We start from the raw sequence: 14,958 nt of genomic DNA, 5'->3' as shown, positions 1-14,958 counted from the left end.
TTTTAAATCGAAAAATTCTCATCCTTCAAATAATGAAAGCTTAAATTAAGAAAGGTTTTATTTTTTAAGACAAAACAAAGGCATTAACTAACTCTCATTCAAAGGCAATGGCAAGCATTCACTGACTTTTATAAGAAACAAACAAACAAACAATCAAAAACCTGTACTCTGGTGCTAACTAAAAACCAAAACCACTTTAGGACCACTGCTTATGGTGACATGGATTCCTGGGCATCTAGGAAACCATTGTGTGTTTGTAGCTATATGGAAATGCATGAGCAATATGAAGTAATGGCAGATGGAGGGTCACACTTTCAGACCCTTTTTCCCACTCTTTTTGCTCTTGTTCTGCCCTGTTGAAATAGTCATCAGGTCAATGGACAAAGAACTTAATATCAAAGAACACTTCAAAGGTCAAAAGTAGATTCAAGGTCATGGCTAAAATGAACCCAGAGGTTGGGGGGAGGCTATCAAAAGCCATATTTCACAAAATGGCAGACACTAAATCTAGTCACACGAGCTTGCAGTAGAAAAGCAACACTGATCTTAATAGAGGCTGGTCTTCTTCATGATGCGCAGGAACTCTTGCTCATTGACTTCTCCATCTCCATCTCGATCTGCTTCATCAATCATTTCCTGCATGGCAGTAAGGGTTTATCTTAGATTAAGTCACAAACTAAACTGAAAAGTGATTAGATAAGAAACTTCAAATAATGCTATGAGGAAAGATGACTATGGTCCATTTAATGTGATGGTGCCCCTTTTAATGATAGTTACTTGAAAACCAAATCATAGGTATTGTCACATCCATCAATTGAAAAGAAGCTTGAAAGTCGTTCTGACCTAAAAGCCAGAGGAGTAAGTACAACTTCACATGTGTATTCTGGAAGCAGGGTCCAGGGGCATTCAATTGTCACCAGAGACACAAAAGGATACTAGCGTTCTTTTTAATAAGTTGTCCTACTGGAGAAATGAGAACCTGGGAAAGCCAGAGGCTCCAAAGTGGGGATTCAAGTTTCTGACTGAGGCTTTTCTCACCTGCAGCTCCTCATCAGTCAAGTTCTCGCCTAGCTCCTTGGCCACACGCTTCAGATTTTTAAAGGATATTTTTCCAGTTTCATCATCATCAAAGAGCTTGAAAGCTTTCAGGATTTCTTCTTTGGTGTCTTTCTCAGACTTTAGTAGAACATAAAACAGACTGTTATTCATAGCAGCCCTGCCACATCCTACTCATCCTATTGTCTCCAAATATCTAACTGGAGCAATGGCAGGAAGGCAGACCAGCCAGTTTCTCTTATCCACAGTGGTACGTACTCAATGTCCATTTCCTACCCCATCATCTATCTCACAGGCAGCTCAGGATTCAGGTCACAAGGACTTGTTTGGGAGCAAAAGAATCATGTGGCTAGGACAGGCTCTTGGTGGAGCTGACTATCTCTCTTGTGCTTTGTCAGTTCAGAACTTTCTGCCGTTCTAAAGATAAGGAGGGAGTTGTAGGAAAACTATCTTCTTAGATTAACTCCCCAGCTCCATCCTAATCATCACAAGGTCCTAGTGGTAGCTGTCGTGATAATATGTCTTCGGCCACAGTAAAACACGTATAATCCATTGTAGAAAAAGAAGAAAAACTTTGTAAACTTAACATATACTCAGGGGTTTTACAGGAAATGTCATTGTACCTAAAGTATTGTAAAAACCATGGAGACACTAGATTCATATTTAAAATAGAGAAGCAGTGAGTAGGGTTATAATTAAGAAAAATATACTCTTAAGCTAATTAGATGACAGGGACCTATTGACAAGGGCAGAGGAGGAGACAGGTATTTTGCACAATGGCCTTCAAAGAATTACTGAGCCCTGAGTACTCCAGCAGTATGGAGCAAAATTTCTGGAAGCTTTCAAACCTCACATATTTTAGGAAGGTTCCTTTAGGAGCTACAACTGGAGAGCCCACAAGGAAGAGTAATCTCGGAACCAATCTCGCATGTGAAGACCTTGTCTGAAAACGTCATAATGATACCTGAATTATTGTGTGCTAATTTAACTTTTAATACTAATATTAAAATTGAAAAATAAAAAAGCAAGACACATTTCTGTAATGCTCTACCTTAAACAAAGCCAAATGAAACTTAGGGATCCTCTCAATTAAAAATACAATCTTCTCCCATGCGAATGGGCTAGTTTTGTTGAATGAAGTTCTTTTTATGTCTAGATTCTCATGTATCTTACCATATGGATGGACAATATGCTAATTATCTCAGCTAACTTACCATTTTCTGAGTCATTACTGTCAAAAAGTCACTGAAGCTCATTTTTCCTGTTCCTTCCTTATCAGTTTCACTTATCATTTTCTTGATTTCTTCTTTCTTGGGTTCAAAGCCCAGGGCCCTCATTGCCACCTACAATGTAAACAAGATCATTTAAAGAGACACATGTAAGTGATGTAGGAGCCAAAACGACTGTTGAGGGTATTAACCTAATACCGGATAAAATGATGAAAATGATTAGGGGATACTGTAATGATGGTTTAATTAATATTTGCCATCAACTTTATCAATCAGATCATTGTTCCAGGTAAATATACACAAGGTACCTTTTTCTGTTACTTTTACAGGAAGAAGAGAGAAGAAAGTGATAGGTCAAAGACAGGCAACAGGGAAACACCAGGTGGCAAAGCAGGAATGTGTGGAACTTGCTTTTAGTTCCTTGATGTCTATAGTTCCAGTTCCATCAGCATCAAAGAGATCAAAAGCTTCCCGGATTTCCTGTTTCTGTTCTTCAGTAAGTTCAGGCTTAGGGCTCATCCTTTTTCTCTGGCCAGTGGATGTCGTGTTTGTCTTCTTAAAATTAGAGGCCTGCAGACGTCATACAAACACAGAAGCATGGTATTACAAGCCGTAGTCCAGATTTTATTTATGACAGTTCGAAACATCTACATCTTTTTCATTTAGGCTCGATTCTGTGTAATGTACTTATGTCACTACATAAACTTTTGTGGGCTGGGGACATGTCTTCCTTCCAAGCTTGACAACCTAAGTGGGAACCCAGGACCCACATGGTACAAAAAGAGAACCAACTCTTCCAAGTTGTTCTCTGACCAACACATTCAGACTTCATCATGCTACCCTTTTCTACCCACAGATGATAAGGGTAAACAGTAAAATAAAATTAACCCTAACTCTAAAGAAAGAAATCTGTGAAGAAAAAGGAAAAATCTCTCTCAACTTAAAACTACCTCAATTGATATATTTTAGTTTTTAAAACACCACATTGTAAAAGATGGAAAATCAGCAATATACAAGTAAAATGTGGTTAATTTCCTAATATAATTGTAAATTCAATCATCACTTCTGTTAATAAGGTGATGTCTCACATGACTAAATCCAAATATGTATTACTGAGGAGCCAGAAAATTGAAGAGGCTTTTTGTTTTAAAATTATATATTACCATTTTCCTCCTTGTTCCTAGATAGTTCAACATAGAGCAAATGAATGAATAAATATGAATTTCTGGTGTTAACATGACCAGTTCTTTGTAAGAGATATAATTCTGCTCTCCACTGCCTTAAAGTTTTATATTACAGAAAGTTTATGCAATTGTGCCATTAATCGACATATCACTTTAGGAAATTAGAATTCTTAAATCATTTTTTTCAAGTATAAAGGAACACCAACAGCTTTGTAAATGACGGTATCATTTGTGCCTGAAGGTTCAACGTGCTTCAATTCTTTTTTTCCAAAGTTAGTAAACAGCAAATGTGAGACTGTATCTGTTTGTAAGGCACACGCTCATTTTATTATGAATAGATTTGTTGTGGCTTCAGTTTTCATTATCAAAGATGAAAAGGAAAATGATGTCTGTTCTAATGCCACTGCTAACTTAGACAGCCGGGTAATTAATGTGAAAAACTTTATTCCAACCGAATCTAAAGATTTGCTCAATAAACGGAGAGATAACAAGGTTTGCGGGAAAGAACAATTAATTCTTCCACGAACCTCGGTCTCTCTCTCTCTTTTTGTAACTACTGATTTTAGAAGCCAGGAAATTCCTTATTCTTCATTCTGAAAGAGAGCTAGCTGTGCATATATAGAGGATCAACTGTCCATGAACTCGGGAATCTCAGTTCTAGAAATGTACTTAAAACATCTACTTGTGGTGCTAGTTCCCATGAACTCTGCTCCTCCAATTAATAATGCCTAAATTCGGCCAAATGTAAAGTTACTATGATAAACAGTATGCCAGCGTGAAATGATAAAAACCAATCCATTTGGCACGTGGGTGCTTTCTCTGAGAAGCTCCAAGCATCTACTGAAAGTCTCAGTGCATTTGCAACCATCAGAACCCAGTAAACCTCTTAGCGCCATGCATAAACTTTAGCTGAGTGGTAGCAGCCAGGAGGCCTGAGTTTGACTGAGGTCCGGGTCTAGGGGAAGCAAGAGAATTGTGATCCGAGATTCCCGGGAAATCCAGCCAAGGTCGAGTGGCAAGTGTCTGTGTGGAGGTGGGGTGTGTGTGGGGGGGGGGGGGGGTGAAGGTGACTGGGGACAGGGAGGGGTCAGTGGCTAACTGCAGGCAAAGCAAGCGGCCTGAGGCCATACTTTCTCTCTTACCATTTCAGCACGTAGCTCCAGTGTAGAATTAGTGCATCATCGCCAAGAACCGTGCAGGAAACACAGTAGGGCTGCACCAAGGCCTAGGAAAGACCTAGGGGGCCAAAGTGGGGTCCATGACACACTCATCACTTACCATCACCAGAGGGACTCTGCAACCAGTTGTTAAGGAAACAGTGTTTGCATGGAATCAGAGTCCTTCCCACTGTTGAGTGTGCGTGCGCGCACGCGCGCACGCGCGTACTCGCGGACGAACACCACTTCCTATTGGTTAGAAGACAAAGTGGGTGGGACTAACCTGTCAAAGCCCGCCCCAGGGTCAGAGGGCGGTGCGTCGGCGGCCGAAGACTGGCCTCATTGGGCAAAATCGCGCTGCAAGGGCCAATTGGCTGCACGGGACCGAACTAGACCAATCAAAGTTGTGAAGAAAGCTGGGCTGACTGTGGGCTTATACCCCACTCTTGAAAAGAGACGCTGGACTTTGCCTGGAGTTCTGCTGTTGCCAGTTGCATGCAGCTTGAGTCCATCCATTTGAGCGCCTAAACAGGGTAAGATTTGCTGGCTTAGCCTTGGAGCCTGCTGCGTGTAGGGGACAGAGCTGGGAGGAAGTGCAGAGGGATGGGTGGGACGTTCCAAAACCGAGTTGGGGGACACAGAACATCTGAGGGGCCAGTAAGGATGTGACCTAACAGTGTGGAGGGGTGATTGTATGGGGCAGCTGAGGCCTCGAAAGGGGAGTGGGCGTGCCAGGCATTGTGTCCATACCCATCACTGGCAATATATTTTGACCATATTCACTCTCTAGTCCTCCCTATAACTATTTTCCAGGTCCACAAACCTCCCACCCTTCACTGAAGTTCTGCTCCACCTGGCCCTTCTGTATAGGAGACCTCCATCTTTCCCCACTCCAGGTCTGCAGCCATTGTCACTTTCTCATAAGGTTACTCTGAGCACTCTGTTCACTTTGTTCTGTTTTTATAGTAGCACTGGTCACCTCCTAAGCCACTGTTAATTTGACCCTTTTGTTCTTTGTTCCCTCCACTGGAAGGTGGGGACATGAGAGCAGGTATCTTACTTTTGTTCCCTGCTGCTACTCCAGTATCTGCAGCTGGAAAGAGTCCCTGTTAGGTGTTCAGTGAACCTTAGTCTATCAGCTAGCCGGCAAGTAGTTCCTTCATTTCGCATGACTCATCTGTATACCCCTCTACCAACATATGCACATGCTCTACCAGATTAATGTTGCAGTGAACAGCCCTGGTCAGGTCAGCGCCCTGCTTCTAACCTTCAGTTTAGAAAGTAAAGTCTCAAGTCTCCTGTCCAGTTTCATCCCTCTAATCTTGACTTCATGTCCTTCTATACTCTTTGCTAACGTGAGTCTTAAATATTCCTTCAAAGTCCCTGTATTAAAGGCTTGATCCCCATCCAGGGTATTATTGGAAGGTAGTGAAACCTATGCAGAATGGGGTACACTAGGAGGCTGCCTTGAAAGGGGACTGTAGGGTTCTGTTTTCTCTCTCTCTTTTTTATTTTTCCAGGATGCTGAGGGGTGAACAGTCTGTAGCTCCCTCCTCCAGCAGAGGAAGAGCAGAGAGACAAATTTCTTCCTGGCTTGGATGCCAATTCTGTGACCCTGGCCAAATTCTTTGCTCTCTTGGAGCATACATTTGCTTTGTTCTTGTGTAGATACAACTTATCGCAGTCTCTAGAACACGTTCCTCCCGCCCTTGAATGTGCTCTGTCTTCTAAGACTCCCATGTCCTCCCTTTGACTCAGTCTTCCTGGGGCCCTGCAACTCAAGTTTTCAGATTATCTCTTATGACCATGTAGCCTACATTAGTTCTGCGGGCTTGGCCTCCCTAGGATCCAAACCCAGCTCTGTAATTCTTTGAAGCCTTCTGTTTTCCACACAGGCTGATGCTTCTCTGGAGGTCTGAACTGACCTCATAAAACAAATCCCTCCTAAGCACTCACCCTGTGCCATGTCTTTGAATTCTGCAGGAAGAGGCCTTACCCTGTTTCTTACAGGACCCCTGCTTTGCAATATTTACTGAAGGTAATGTATCCATTGGGTAAGTAGGTGCCAGCTTTGTGGGAGCCATTCTCTTTCCACAGGATCATCATATCTGGTCTTGTACAGGGTGCTAAGCCTGAGGTGAGTGGTAATGAGACATAGCTATCTCCAAGGCACAGGTTCCCTAATCAGGATTCTTAACTCCAGTGATCGACTTGTCTTGGGAGTGTATTTTGTCTTTGGAGTTTATATTTCTTACACAGATCAGCACAGTCTACCCTCAGGTGGAGGTTAGGGGATTAAGGTGGCCATAGTCTAGCTTCACACCTGTGTTCATTTCCAAAGAGCTCACAGTCCCAGTCAGAAGATGAGGGGCACTTTCATCTTTGTGGGTTTTGAAACACACTATCCTTTCCTTTTGTCTTCAGCAATCAGTGGTCTCAAATAGTCCCTAGCTTCTTGTATTTTTCCCAGTGTGTGATGTGGGGGTACATCATGACTTTTAATAGGTTCAAAGTCCCACCATTCTAAATGAAACAGACGCAAGGCTTTTGGCATTGCAACCATCAGCCCACAAACCCGTAGGTCTTTGCTGTTTTACTTTTCAGTAGTTCAAAGCAATTCTGTGTTTCTCTGTGTGTGATCAAATATATGTACAAGAAAATTCAACACTGTGACCATTTTTGCACTCTTTTCCTACTGTAGGATAACCAACACCAACTCCGCCCTGATATTTTCCTACTGAGAAATGAAACTGCTTTAGCAACTCTTCCTGATCTCACCGCTGCCAACTACTACCAGAAACCATCTATATTCTCCGTTTCTGTGAGTTTGAGTACCTTGTGGTAATGGCATCAGAAAGTGTTATTCTTTTGTGCCTGGTTCATTTCAGTTACCACTACATCCTCAGAGTACATTCAGGTTGTTGCATATATCAGAATCTTGTTCCTCTTCATGTCTACATACTATCCTGTGGTATGGTCTAAGTAGACCACATTTTATCAGCTCATTCATCAGTGGAAATTTAGGGTATTTTCACCTTTTGACTATAGTGAACAATGCTGCTGTGGAAATGGACATAGGAAAGTCAAGTCCAAGTCCCTGCATGTGATTTACAATCACTGGATCACAAGGTAATTCTGTTTAACTCTGTAGAGAACCTCCAAATTTCCACAGTGGATAAACCATTTCGTGTTGCCATTAGCCTCACATAAGTATTCCTTTTTCTGCATGACCTCAGTAACATTTATTTTCTGTTTCTGACTTCTGATAGTAGCCTTCCTAATGGGTGTGGGATGGTCTTTTGTGATTTTGATTGACATTTCTCTAATGATTTTTAATGTTGAGTCAATTTCATGCTTGCAAACTGTTAAGTGTGTCTTCTCTGGAGAAATGCCTCTTCATTTAGAGCCTTTCCTGATATGCATTGAACCTGAATATAGAACACCCAGTGCATTTCAGACAGCAGACAGGGGAAAGGAAATACCAGTGGGATTTGACTCATTTTTGGAATAGTTCTGATACCCCAAGGTATCAGACAACAGATAGATGGTATATATATAATTTGAGACTGTGTAGGTTTAGTGTTGACAAGAGGTTGGTGTTCTAAGACCTATGTGATCATCCTCTGAGCAGTGCTAGGGTGGGGCATGTTGCTGTCACTTCCCATGTCCTCTACTGGCAAGTGGGAGAGGGTATATGCTTCTTGCTTTGATTGGTAGTGGGGGAGGGGTTGGCAGCTGGGCTCTGTGTTTCTAGACTGCACAGAGTTCATCTGCAAAGGTGTTGCACCCTGACCACATACAGCATGGTTTAAAGCTATAGGAAGCTTTCCCTCCCTGGAACTCTCACAGATTTTCAGTGAAAAGGTCACTTATTCTCCCCATCACTGGAGGACAAGAGTAGAATTTTGTCATCCGTAGATGCACCCCCACCCAGCTATCCCAGTTTGGGCCCATATTTCTTCCTACGTCTGGTACCAAAATTTGAGTAGTAGAACGATTGTATTTTCTGTATTTTAATTAAGAACTGGTTGAAATATGTTACAGTTCTATAGCTGAGTCTTGATGTAGGACTTCTAACAGAAAGGGCAAGGGCAGCCTCTGACTCGGTTGCCTGCATTTAGGACCCTTCCTCCTGCTGTGCTGCCTACTCTAGCCTCAATAGGAGAAGATGAGCCTAGTCTTACTGCAACTTGATATGCTATGGCTGATTGATATCCATGGGAGGCCTGCCCTTTTCTGAAGAGAAATTGAGGTGGAATAGATGGTATGGGGTGGGGAAGAAGGGAGAAGGGGGACAGGAAAGGGACTTGGAGGAAATGAGGGAGGGAAAACTACAGACAGATGTAATCAAACAGTGAAAAAGAAAACAAAAAAGAACTGAGTGGAGCAATTTGGGATGAATTGTGCTCTACATTGAATAAAGTGGGAAGCGAAAGTTTATTGTTACAATGTTTGCCTGAGAGTCTCTAGCTGTGTAACTCATTGATTCCTTCTTTCTGTGCTGGCAATCAAAGCCAGGGCCTTGTGCATGTTAAGCAGCCTGTACTGAGTGTCACAGCATGGCCTCAGGTAAGCTGGAGAGGTATGAAGTGGTTTAGTAGTTCAGAAGAGGACCATTGGGAGGTGAGGTAGGTAGACTGCTGCTGCTGGGGAAATAATATTTATAATGACAGTAGATGCTTTTAACAGGGTGTTTAATGAGCATTAAGCATTGTGCTAAGACCTTTGTCTTTGTTTTCCATTTGATTTTCTTTAATTCTCAACATGATCTTACAAAGAAGCAGATGCAGTACTTTTTTAATTAAATTTTTATTTTTATATTAATTACAGTTTATTCACTTTGTATCCCAGCTGTACCCCCTCCATCATTCCCTCCCAAACCCACCTTCCCTCCCTCATCTCTTCCCATGCCCCTCTCCAAGTCGCCTGATAGGGGAGGTCCTCCTCCCCTTCCAACTGACTCTAGATTATCAGGTCTTATCAGAACTGGCTGCATTGTCCTATTTTGTGGCATGGCAAGGCTGCTCCCCCCTCAGGGAGGCAGTCAAAGAGCTAGCCACTGATGTCAGAGACAGGGCCTGTTCCCCTTACTAGGGTCCTCACTTGGATACTGAGCTGCCATGGGCTAATTCTGAGCAGGGGTTTTAGGTTATATCCACGAATGGTCCTTGGTTGGAGGAGCAGTCTCAGAAAAGACCCCTTTGCCCAGATATTTTTGTTTTGTTGCTCTCCTTGTGGCGCTCCTGTCCTCTCCAGATCTTATTATCTCTCTCTTCTTTCCTAAGATTCCCTGCCCAAATTTTGGTTAGTAGTCTCAGCATCTGCTTTGATACCCTACTTGGTAGACTCTTTCAGAGGCCCTCAGTGGTAGGTTCCTGTCATTTTTCCTGCTTTCTCCTTCTTCCAGTGTCCATCCCGTTTGTCTGTCTTTCTGAGTGAGGATTGATCATCTTACCCAGGGTCCTCCTTGCTTAGCTTCTTTAGGTGTACAGATTTTTGAAAGTTTACCCTATATTATATGTATAATGTCCACTCATAAATGAGTATATACCATATGTGTCTTTCTGTTTCTGGGATACCTCACTCAGGATAATCCTTTCAAGTCCTACCATTTACCTGCAAATTTCATGATTTCCTTGTTTTGAGTTGATAAGTAGTTTTCCGTTGTGTAAATTTACCACAATTTCTGTATCCATTCCTCAACTAAGGGACATCTGGGTTGTTTCCATCTTCTGGCTAGTACGAATGAAACTACTGCAAACATGTTTGAACAAATGTCCTTGTTTTGTACTTGAACATATTTTGAGTGTATGCCTAGGAGTGGTATAGCTGGATCTTGAGGAAGCTCTGTTCCTAATTGTCTGAGAAAGCCCCAGACTGATTTCCAAAGTGGTTGTACAACTTTACATTCCCATCAGCAATATGGGAGGGTTCCCATTTCTCTACATCCTCTCCAGCAAGTGTCATCACTTGAGTTTTTGATCTTAGCCATTGTGATGGATGTAAGGTGAAATCTCAGGGTAGTTTTGATTTGCATTTGCCTGATAACTAAGGACTTTGAACATTTCTTTAAGTGTTTCTCTGCCTTTCTGTATTCCTCTACAGAAAATCCTTTGTTTAGACCTGTACCCTGTTTTTAAATTGGATTAATGGTTTTATTGTGTTTTAACTTCTTGAGTTCTTTTTATATTCTGGATATTAGCCTTCTGTCAGAAAGAGGGTTGGTAAAGATCCTTTTCCAATCTCTATGTTGTCTGTAGTTTTGTTCTGATGACAGTGTCCTTTGCTTTACAGAAGCTTTTCAGTTTCATGAGGTTTCATTAAGTGATTTTTGATCTTAGAGCCTGTGTTGTTGGTTTTCTGTTCAGGAAGGTGTCTCCTGTGCCATTGAGTTCTAGGCTCTTTCCCACTTTTTCTTCTAACCAATTTTGTGTGTCTGGTTTTATGTTGAGGTCTTTGTACCGGGTGATAAATATGGGTCTATTGTTGTAGTACTTTTTAATGACTCCCAAGAGAGCTTCCCAGTCAGAGGTAGAACTTAGATTTGTGGCCAGGCAGAGGCTCTATGTTCATTAGTTTACAGCTTTCAAGAGTGGAGGCTTGTGTGCTTTGGCAGTGTAGGTGAGCAGAGTATCCTCCAGGTATGGGTTTGATTAGTAAGCTTGCATTCATCACCTAGGTCTGTGTAACAGCTGACCACACACAGCATGTCTTAAAACATCAGGGTTCCTAACCTGTAGGAAGCAATCCCAATGATAGCAACTATGATAGGATCCCACAGGCAGTCAGGGGGAAGACCATCATGGCCCCAGATATACAACACAGACCCCTGCTAGTAAGGTCAATAATGGCATTGTCAGGGTTGCAAGCTAGACATGAGAATCCCTTTGCCTACATTGATGCCATCTGCCTTCTCGTTTGCTTATGCTCCCCAGAGGATCTAAAGAATCTGCGAGCAAAGTGAGGAGTAGCCATTTGTGATTTATATCACACTAGCTTAAGAACAAAGCGAAGCTTCTAGATAGGTGTCACAGGGTACAAGAGGAAGAACAATAAGGGCTCTGCATATATAAACACCTGATGCAGCCCCAAGGCTGGCAGGCAAGTGAGTGCCTGATCTGTGCTAGGCCCTGTCTTGGATGCCTATGATTCAGCAGTGACCAAGCCAGCGCAGACTGTTAGGGAGACTGATGCAATGTGCCCTGATCCTTGTTCTCCAGCAGCTTCTGTCCTGCTACATGTAGAGCCATGAGTCCAGTCACTGCCACCTAGGTTTGAGGTGAGTAGATGTCAGGCCCTGCAACTGTTTGGAGCAGTGAGCAATAAAGAGAGGGATGGAGTTGGCACAGAGCTACAGGTTAAATGTCTATATTCATTACATGTATAGACAGAGACCCAGAAAAAGGCAAGTTCTCAGATATACTGAACGGGTTGTTAGGCTTTTTTCTTATTGCTATAAGAAAATACCTGGAGAAAAGCAACCTATGAAAGGTGGGGAGTTAAGTGTAGGGTGAGAGTACGCTTAATGATGATGCAGGCATGGCAGCAGGAGTGGAAGGGCCAGGTCACACTGCATCTGCACTCAGGAAGCAGAGAGAGGTGAGTACTAGTGCTGAGAGGTCACAGAGGTCAGAGGAAATACTGGAATTAAGGACCGCTGTGAGACACCATGTGGGTGCTGGGAACCAAACACAGTGCCTCTGCAAGAGCAAGTGCTCTTAGCCACTGGGCCACATCTCCATTGCTTTCTCATTTTATTCAGTACAGGATCCCAGCCCACTGAATAATGGCATCCACATTCAGTGTAGGTCTTTACACCTCAGTTAAACTTCTCTGGAAAGGCCTCCACAGACATGCTTACAAGTCTCCTAGAGATGGTCCTGAATGCCGTTAGTTTTTACAACATTATATAATAAATGATAACTTCCATTATGAGTTCAGAAAACATGTGTATAAATGACCCATCAAACATTGAGTGTTGTAATATCCATTTCAAGGACATTTGGGGCTTTGATTCAACCACAGAATGTATACACTCATAAAACCAAGGCTGATAGAGACATATGGTGGCGCCCATTGTTTGAAAATGTCAAGTTTTGGAAATTGGATCGAAGCTGTCACAAGATTCAGTCAGTGCTGGCTGCCTGACTCTTCTTTCCCCAGTGACATTCTCTGCATCTTCTTTCATGGGTAGGCTTTTATTTCTGGTACATTTTTCCATTTTCCATTGCTGCATCACTAAATACATTCTTTGTATTTGCAACTTGGTTTGGTGAGCAAAGGGAGAGGAGAATACATGATGGGGCCTTCACCTGAGCTGCATATTTTTCCTGTTTAGTAGCATCATTGTACTTGGTTACTCCTGTCTTCATTGTCCAACCACTATCCCAAAGTTTTCGGTATGACCAGTAACAAAGGTTAATTACCTGTATTCCTGTCCTGCCTCTTAACCAAGAGCACTTTTAGTTAAAGGGCCTGAAATACAGCCTCTAGCACAGGAATATGCACAGGGCAGTTTGACCAGTAGGTGTAATGCCTATGGCTTAGCTATTTATGAACACTCACAATGGCTAAAGATCCTTTGCTTCACACACTCTTAATGTCTTTCTGTAATTATGGCTTTAGGAAGAAGAGTTGACTGCACCAATCCCATAATGGAACAAGCTGTTGTTGATAAGTCAAAGAAACACCAGGTCACAGGAACATGTTTGACAGTGAACATTTCCAATGTAAGTACTAACATTAAAGAAGTAGGGGAGAGAGCTAAGCCATTGATATTTACCTGTGTGTTTTTAAAATGTATTTATTCTTTTCTCATATTTTACATCCCAACCACAGTTTCCCCTTCCTCCACTCCTCCAAAACCCCACCCACCTCCCCTCTATCCCAGATCCACTCTCCCTCTGTGAGAGTGGGCCTCTCAGGGATTTCAACCAAACATGACAGAACACAGTTCAATTAGACTAGGTAAAAACCTTCATATCAAGACCTTACCTGTGCATGTTAAAGTCTTCTTAATCCATTTGTTCAATCAGAGATGGTGGGTTATGATAGAGTGTGTTGTATACCTTGGCTTAAGATATGCCAATTACTTATTTCTGTGTAACAACAACAGAAAGTAAGGGTTTTAAAAGAGCAATAATTGGAGCTGGAGCTGGCTTAGTGACTAAGAGCACCAGCTGTTCTTGCAGAAGACCTGGATGCAGTCCCCAGCACCCACATGTTGACTCACCACCATCTGCAGCTCCAGTCCCACGGGATCCCCCTCTTCTGCCTCCCAAGGGCAGTGCATGCAGATGGTGCAGAGACATACATGCAGACAAAACACCTTTACATACAAATAATATAATACATTTTTTAAAACAATAGCATATTTGCTTATGACTCTGGTTACAGTTGGGAGATTTTACACTGGTCTTACCTGGGCTTGTTCATGTAGCTGCAGCCATGCAGGCACCTCTGGCATGCTTGTTCCTGAATGGACCAATGCATGTGATGGTAGTAAAAGTTGTCTGTCAGCTAGGCATGTTGGGTTGTCCTCAGTGGCCTGCAGTGTGTTAGCTTAGACTTCCGAGTAGACTGCTGGAAGTTTTCCCAGATGGTGGCAAGTAGCCCCTAAGGTCTAATATGATGCTCAGAAGAGACTTGAAGGAATTATTGTCCCATCATTCATTGTCCAGCCTTCTGGAAGTTCTTCACAGAGGTCTTCAAGTTTACTGTGAAGTGGTTCACTCTTGATGAACGTGCCATTTTCCAAAGTGGGTCTATCAAATATTAGTAAAGTAGACATTCTCATCATTTCTAGTTTTGGTACAGAGTTCACATAAGGCTTCATTTGGCCACCTTTGGTTGAAGCTCTGTACCACTTCTATATCTCTTTTTGTGTAAACCAAGATTTCATTATTAATGGCAACCTAAAAATCATAATAACAAATTGCTAGTATCATCAGATTTCAACCTTCTTTAATGCTTTGGAATCAGCTCTGTTTTCCACTAGGTGATGTTCTAAGAAATAAATGTCTAAATTTAAGCTACTAAGAAAGAGTACTTTTTGTCTTATATACATACTCTACATATGACTGCTCTGAAAAAAAAAAAATAAAGAAGTCATCCTACTGAAGAAAAAGTAAAGCCAGAAAGATTGGAGAAAATGCAGAGGCTCTAGCCGTGCCCTCGAGATTGTATTACAGTTGAATTCAGTAATTTTCAGGTGCTGGGAGTCAAACATATGGCCTAACAGATATGCTCAATTGCTGAACTATGCACCCTACTCCAAGCCCATTCCTTTCCTCCTCTCAACACTATAGTCTCTGAGATGCTCATTTCATCCAT

General features: G+C 42.2%; 2 protein-coding genes across 6 annotated transcripts in view; one reads left to right on the top strand and one right to left on the bottom strand.

Annotated features, from left to right (window-relative positions):
* Window positions 1-35: 35 nt before the first annotated feature.
* Window positions 36-4,844, bottom strand: Cetn2 (centrin 2). Of its 2 annotated transcripts, none has more exons than XM_055608740.1 (5): window positions 4,612-4,844; window positions 2,697-2,855; window positions 2,271-2,399; window positions 1,039-1,176; window positions 36-636 (listed from the first exon to the last, which is right to left on the bottom strand). In XM_055608740.1, the coding sequence occupies exons 1-5, from the start codon at window positions 4,612-4,614 to the stop codon at window positions 547-549; spliced, it is 519 nt and encodes a 172-aa protein (XP_055464715.1). In that variant the 5' UTR covers window positions 4,615-4,844; the 3' UTR covers window positions 36-546. The 2 variants fall into 2 exon arrangements, with proteins under 2 accessions (XP_055464715.1, XP_055464716.1); XM_055608741.1 differs by having other exon boundaries at window positions 4,748-4,844.
* A 209-nt stretch (window positions 4,845-5,053) lies between these two features.
* Window positions 5,054-14,958, top strand: part of Nsdhl (NAD(P) dependent steroid dehydrogenase-like) — a 28,640-nt gene continuing 18,735 nt past the window's right edge. Inside the window, exons 1-5 of one of the 4 annotated variants that reach the window (XM_055608766.1) lie at window positions 5,054-5,159; window positions 5,440-5,522; window positions 6,610-6,664; window positions 7,328-7,447; window positions 13,252-13,355. In XM_055608766.1, the coding sequence (XP_055464741.1) occupies window positions 13,281-13,355 (75 nt within the window). In that variant the 5' untranslated portion in view covers window positions 5,054-5,159; window positions 5,440-5,522; window positions 6,610-6,664; window positions 7,328-7,447; window positions 13,252-13,280. Of the gene's footprint in view, window positions 5,160-5,439; window positions 5,523-6,609; window positions 6,681-7,327; window positions 7,448-13,251; window positions 13,356-14,958 lie in introns of all 4 variants that reach the window. The other 3 variants (XM_055608764.1, XM_055608767.1, XM_055608768.1) reach the window with 3 other exon arrangements.

The sequence above is a fragment of the Psammomys obesus genome, unplaced genomic scaffold (assembly GCF_907164565.1).
Source record: "Psammomys obesus unplaced genomic scaffold, mPsaObe1.curated_primary_1811, whole genome shotgun sequence".
NCBI lineage: Eukaryota > Metazoa > Chordata > Mammalia > Rodentia > Muridae > Psammomys > Psammomys obesus.
Note: the sequence above shows the minus strand (reverse complement) of the source record. Positions and strands in the feature narration are given on the sequence as shown.

Bases quoted from the DNA above. Each gene is read 5' to 3' on its own strand.
- Cetn2 (XM_055608740.1), bottom strand. The intron at 2,400-2,696 runs GCAAGTTCCACA...TTTACATTGTAG, and splicing joins TAGACATCAAGGAACTAAAA to GTGGCAATGAGGGCCCTGGG. The intron at 637-1,038 runs GTGAGAAAAGCC...ACTGCCATGCAG, and splicing joins TGACTGATGAGGAGCTGCAG to GAAATGATTGATGAAGCAGA.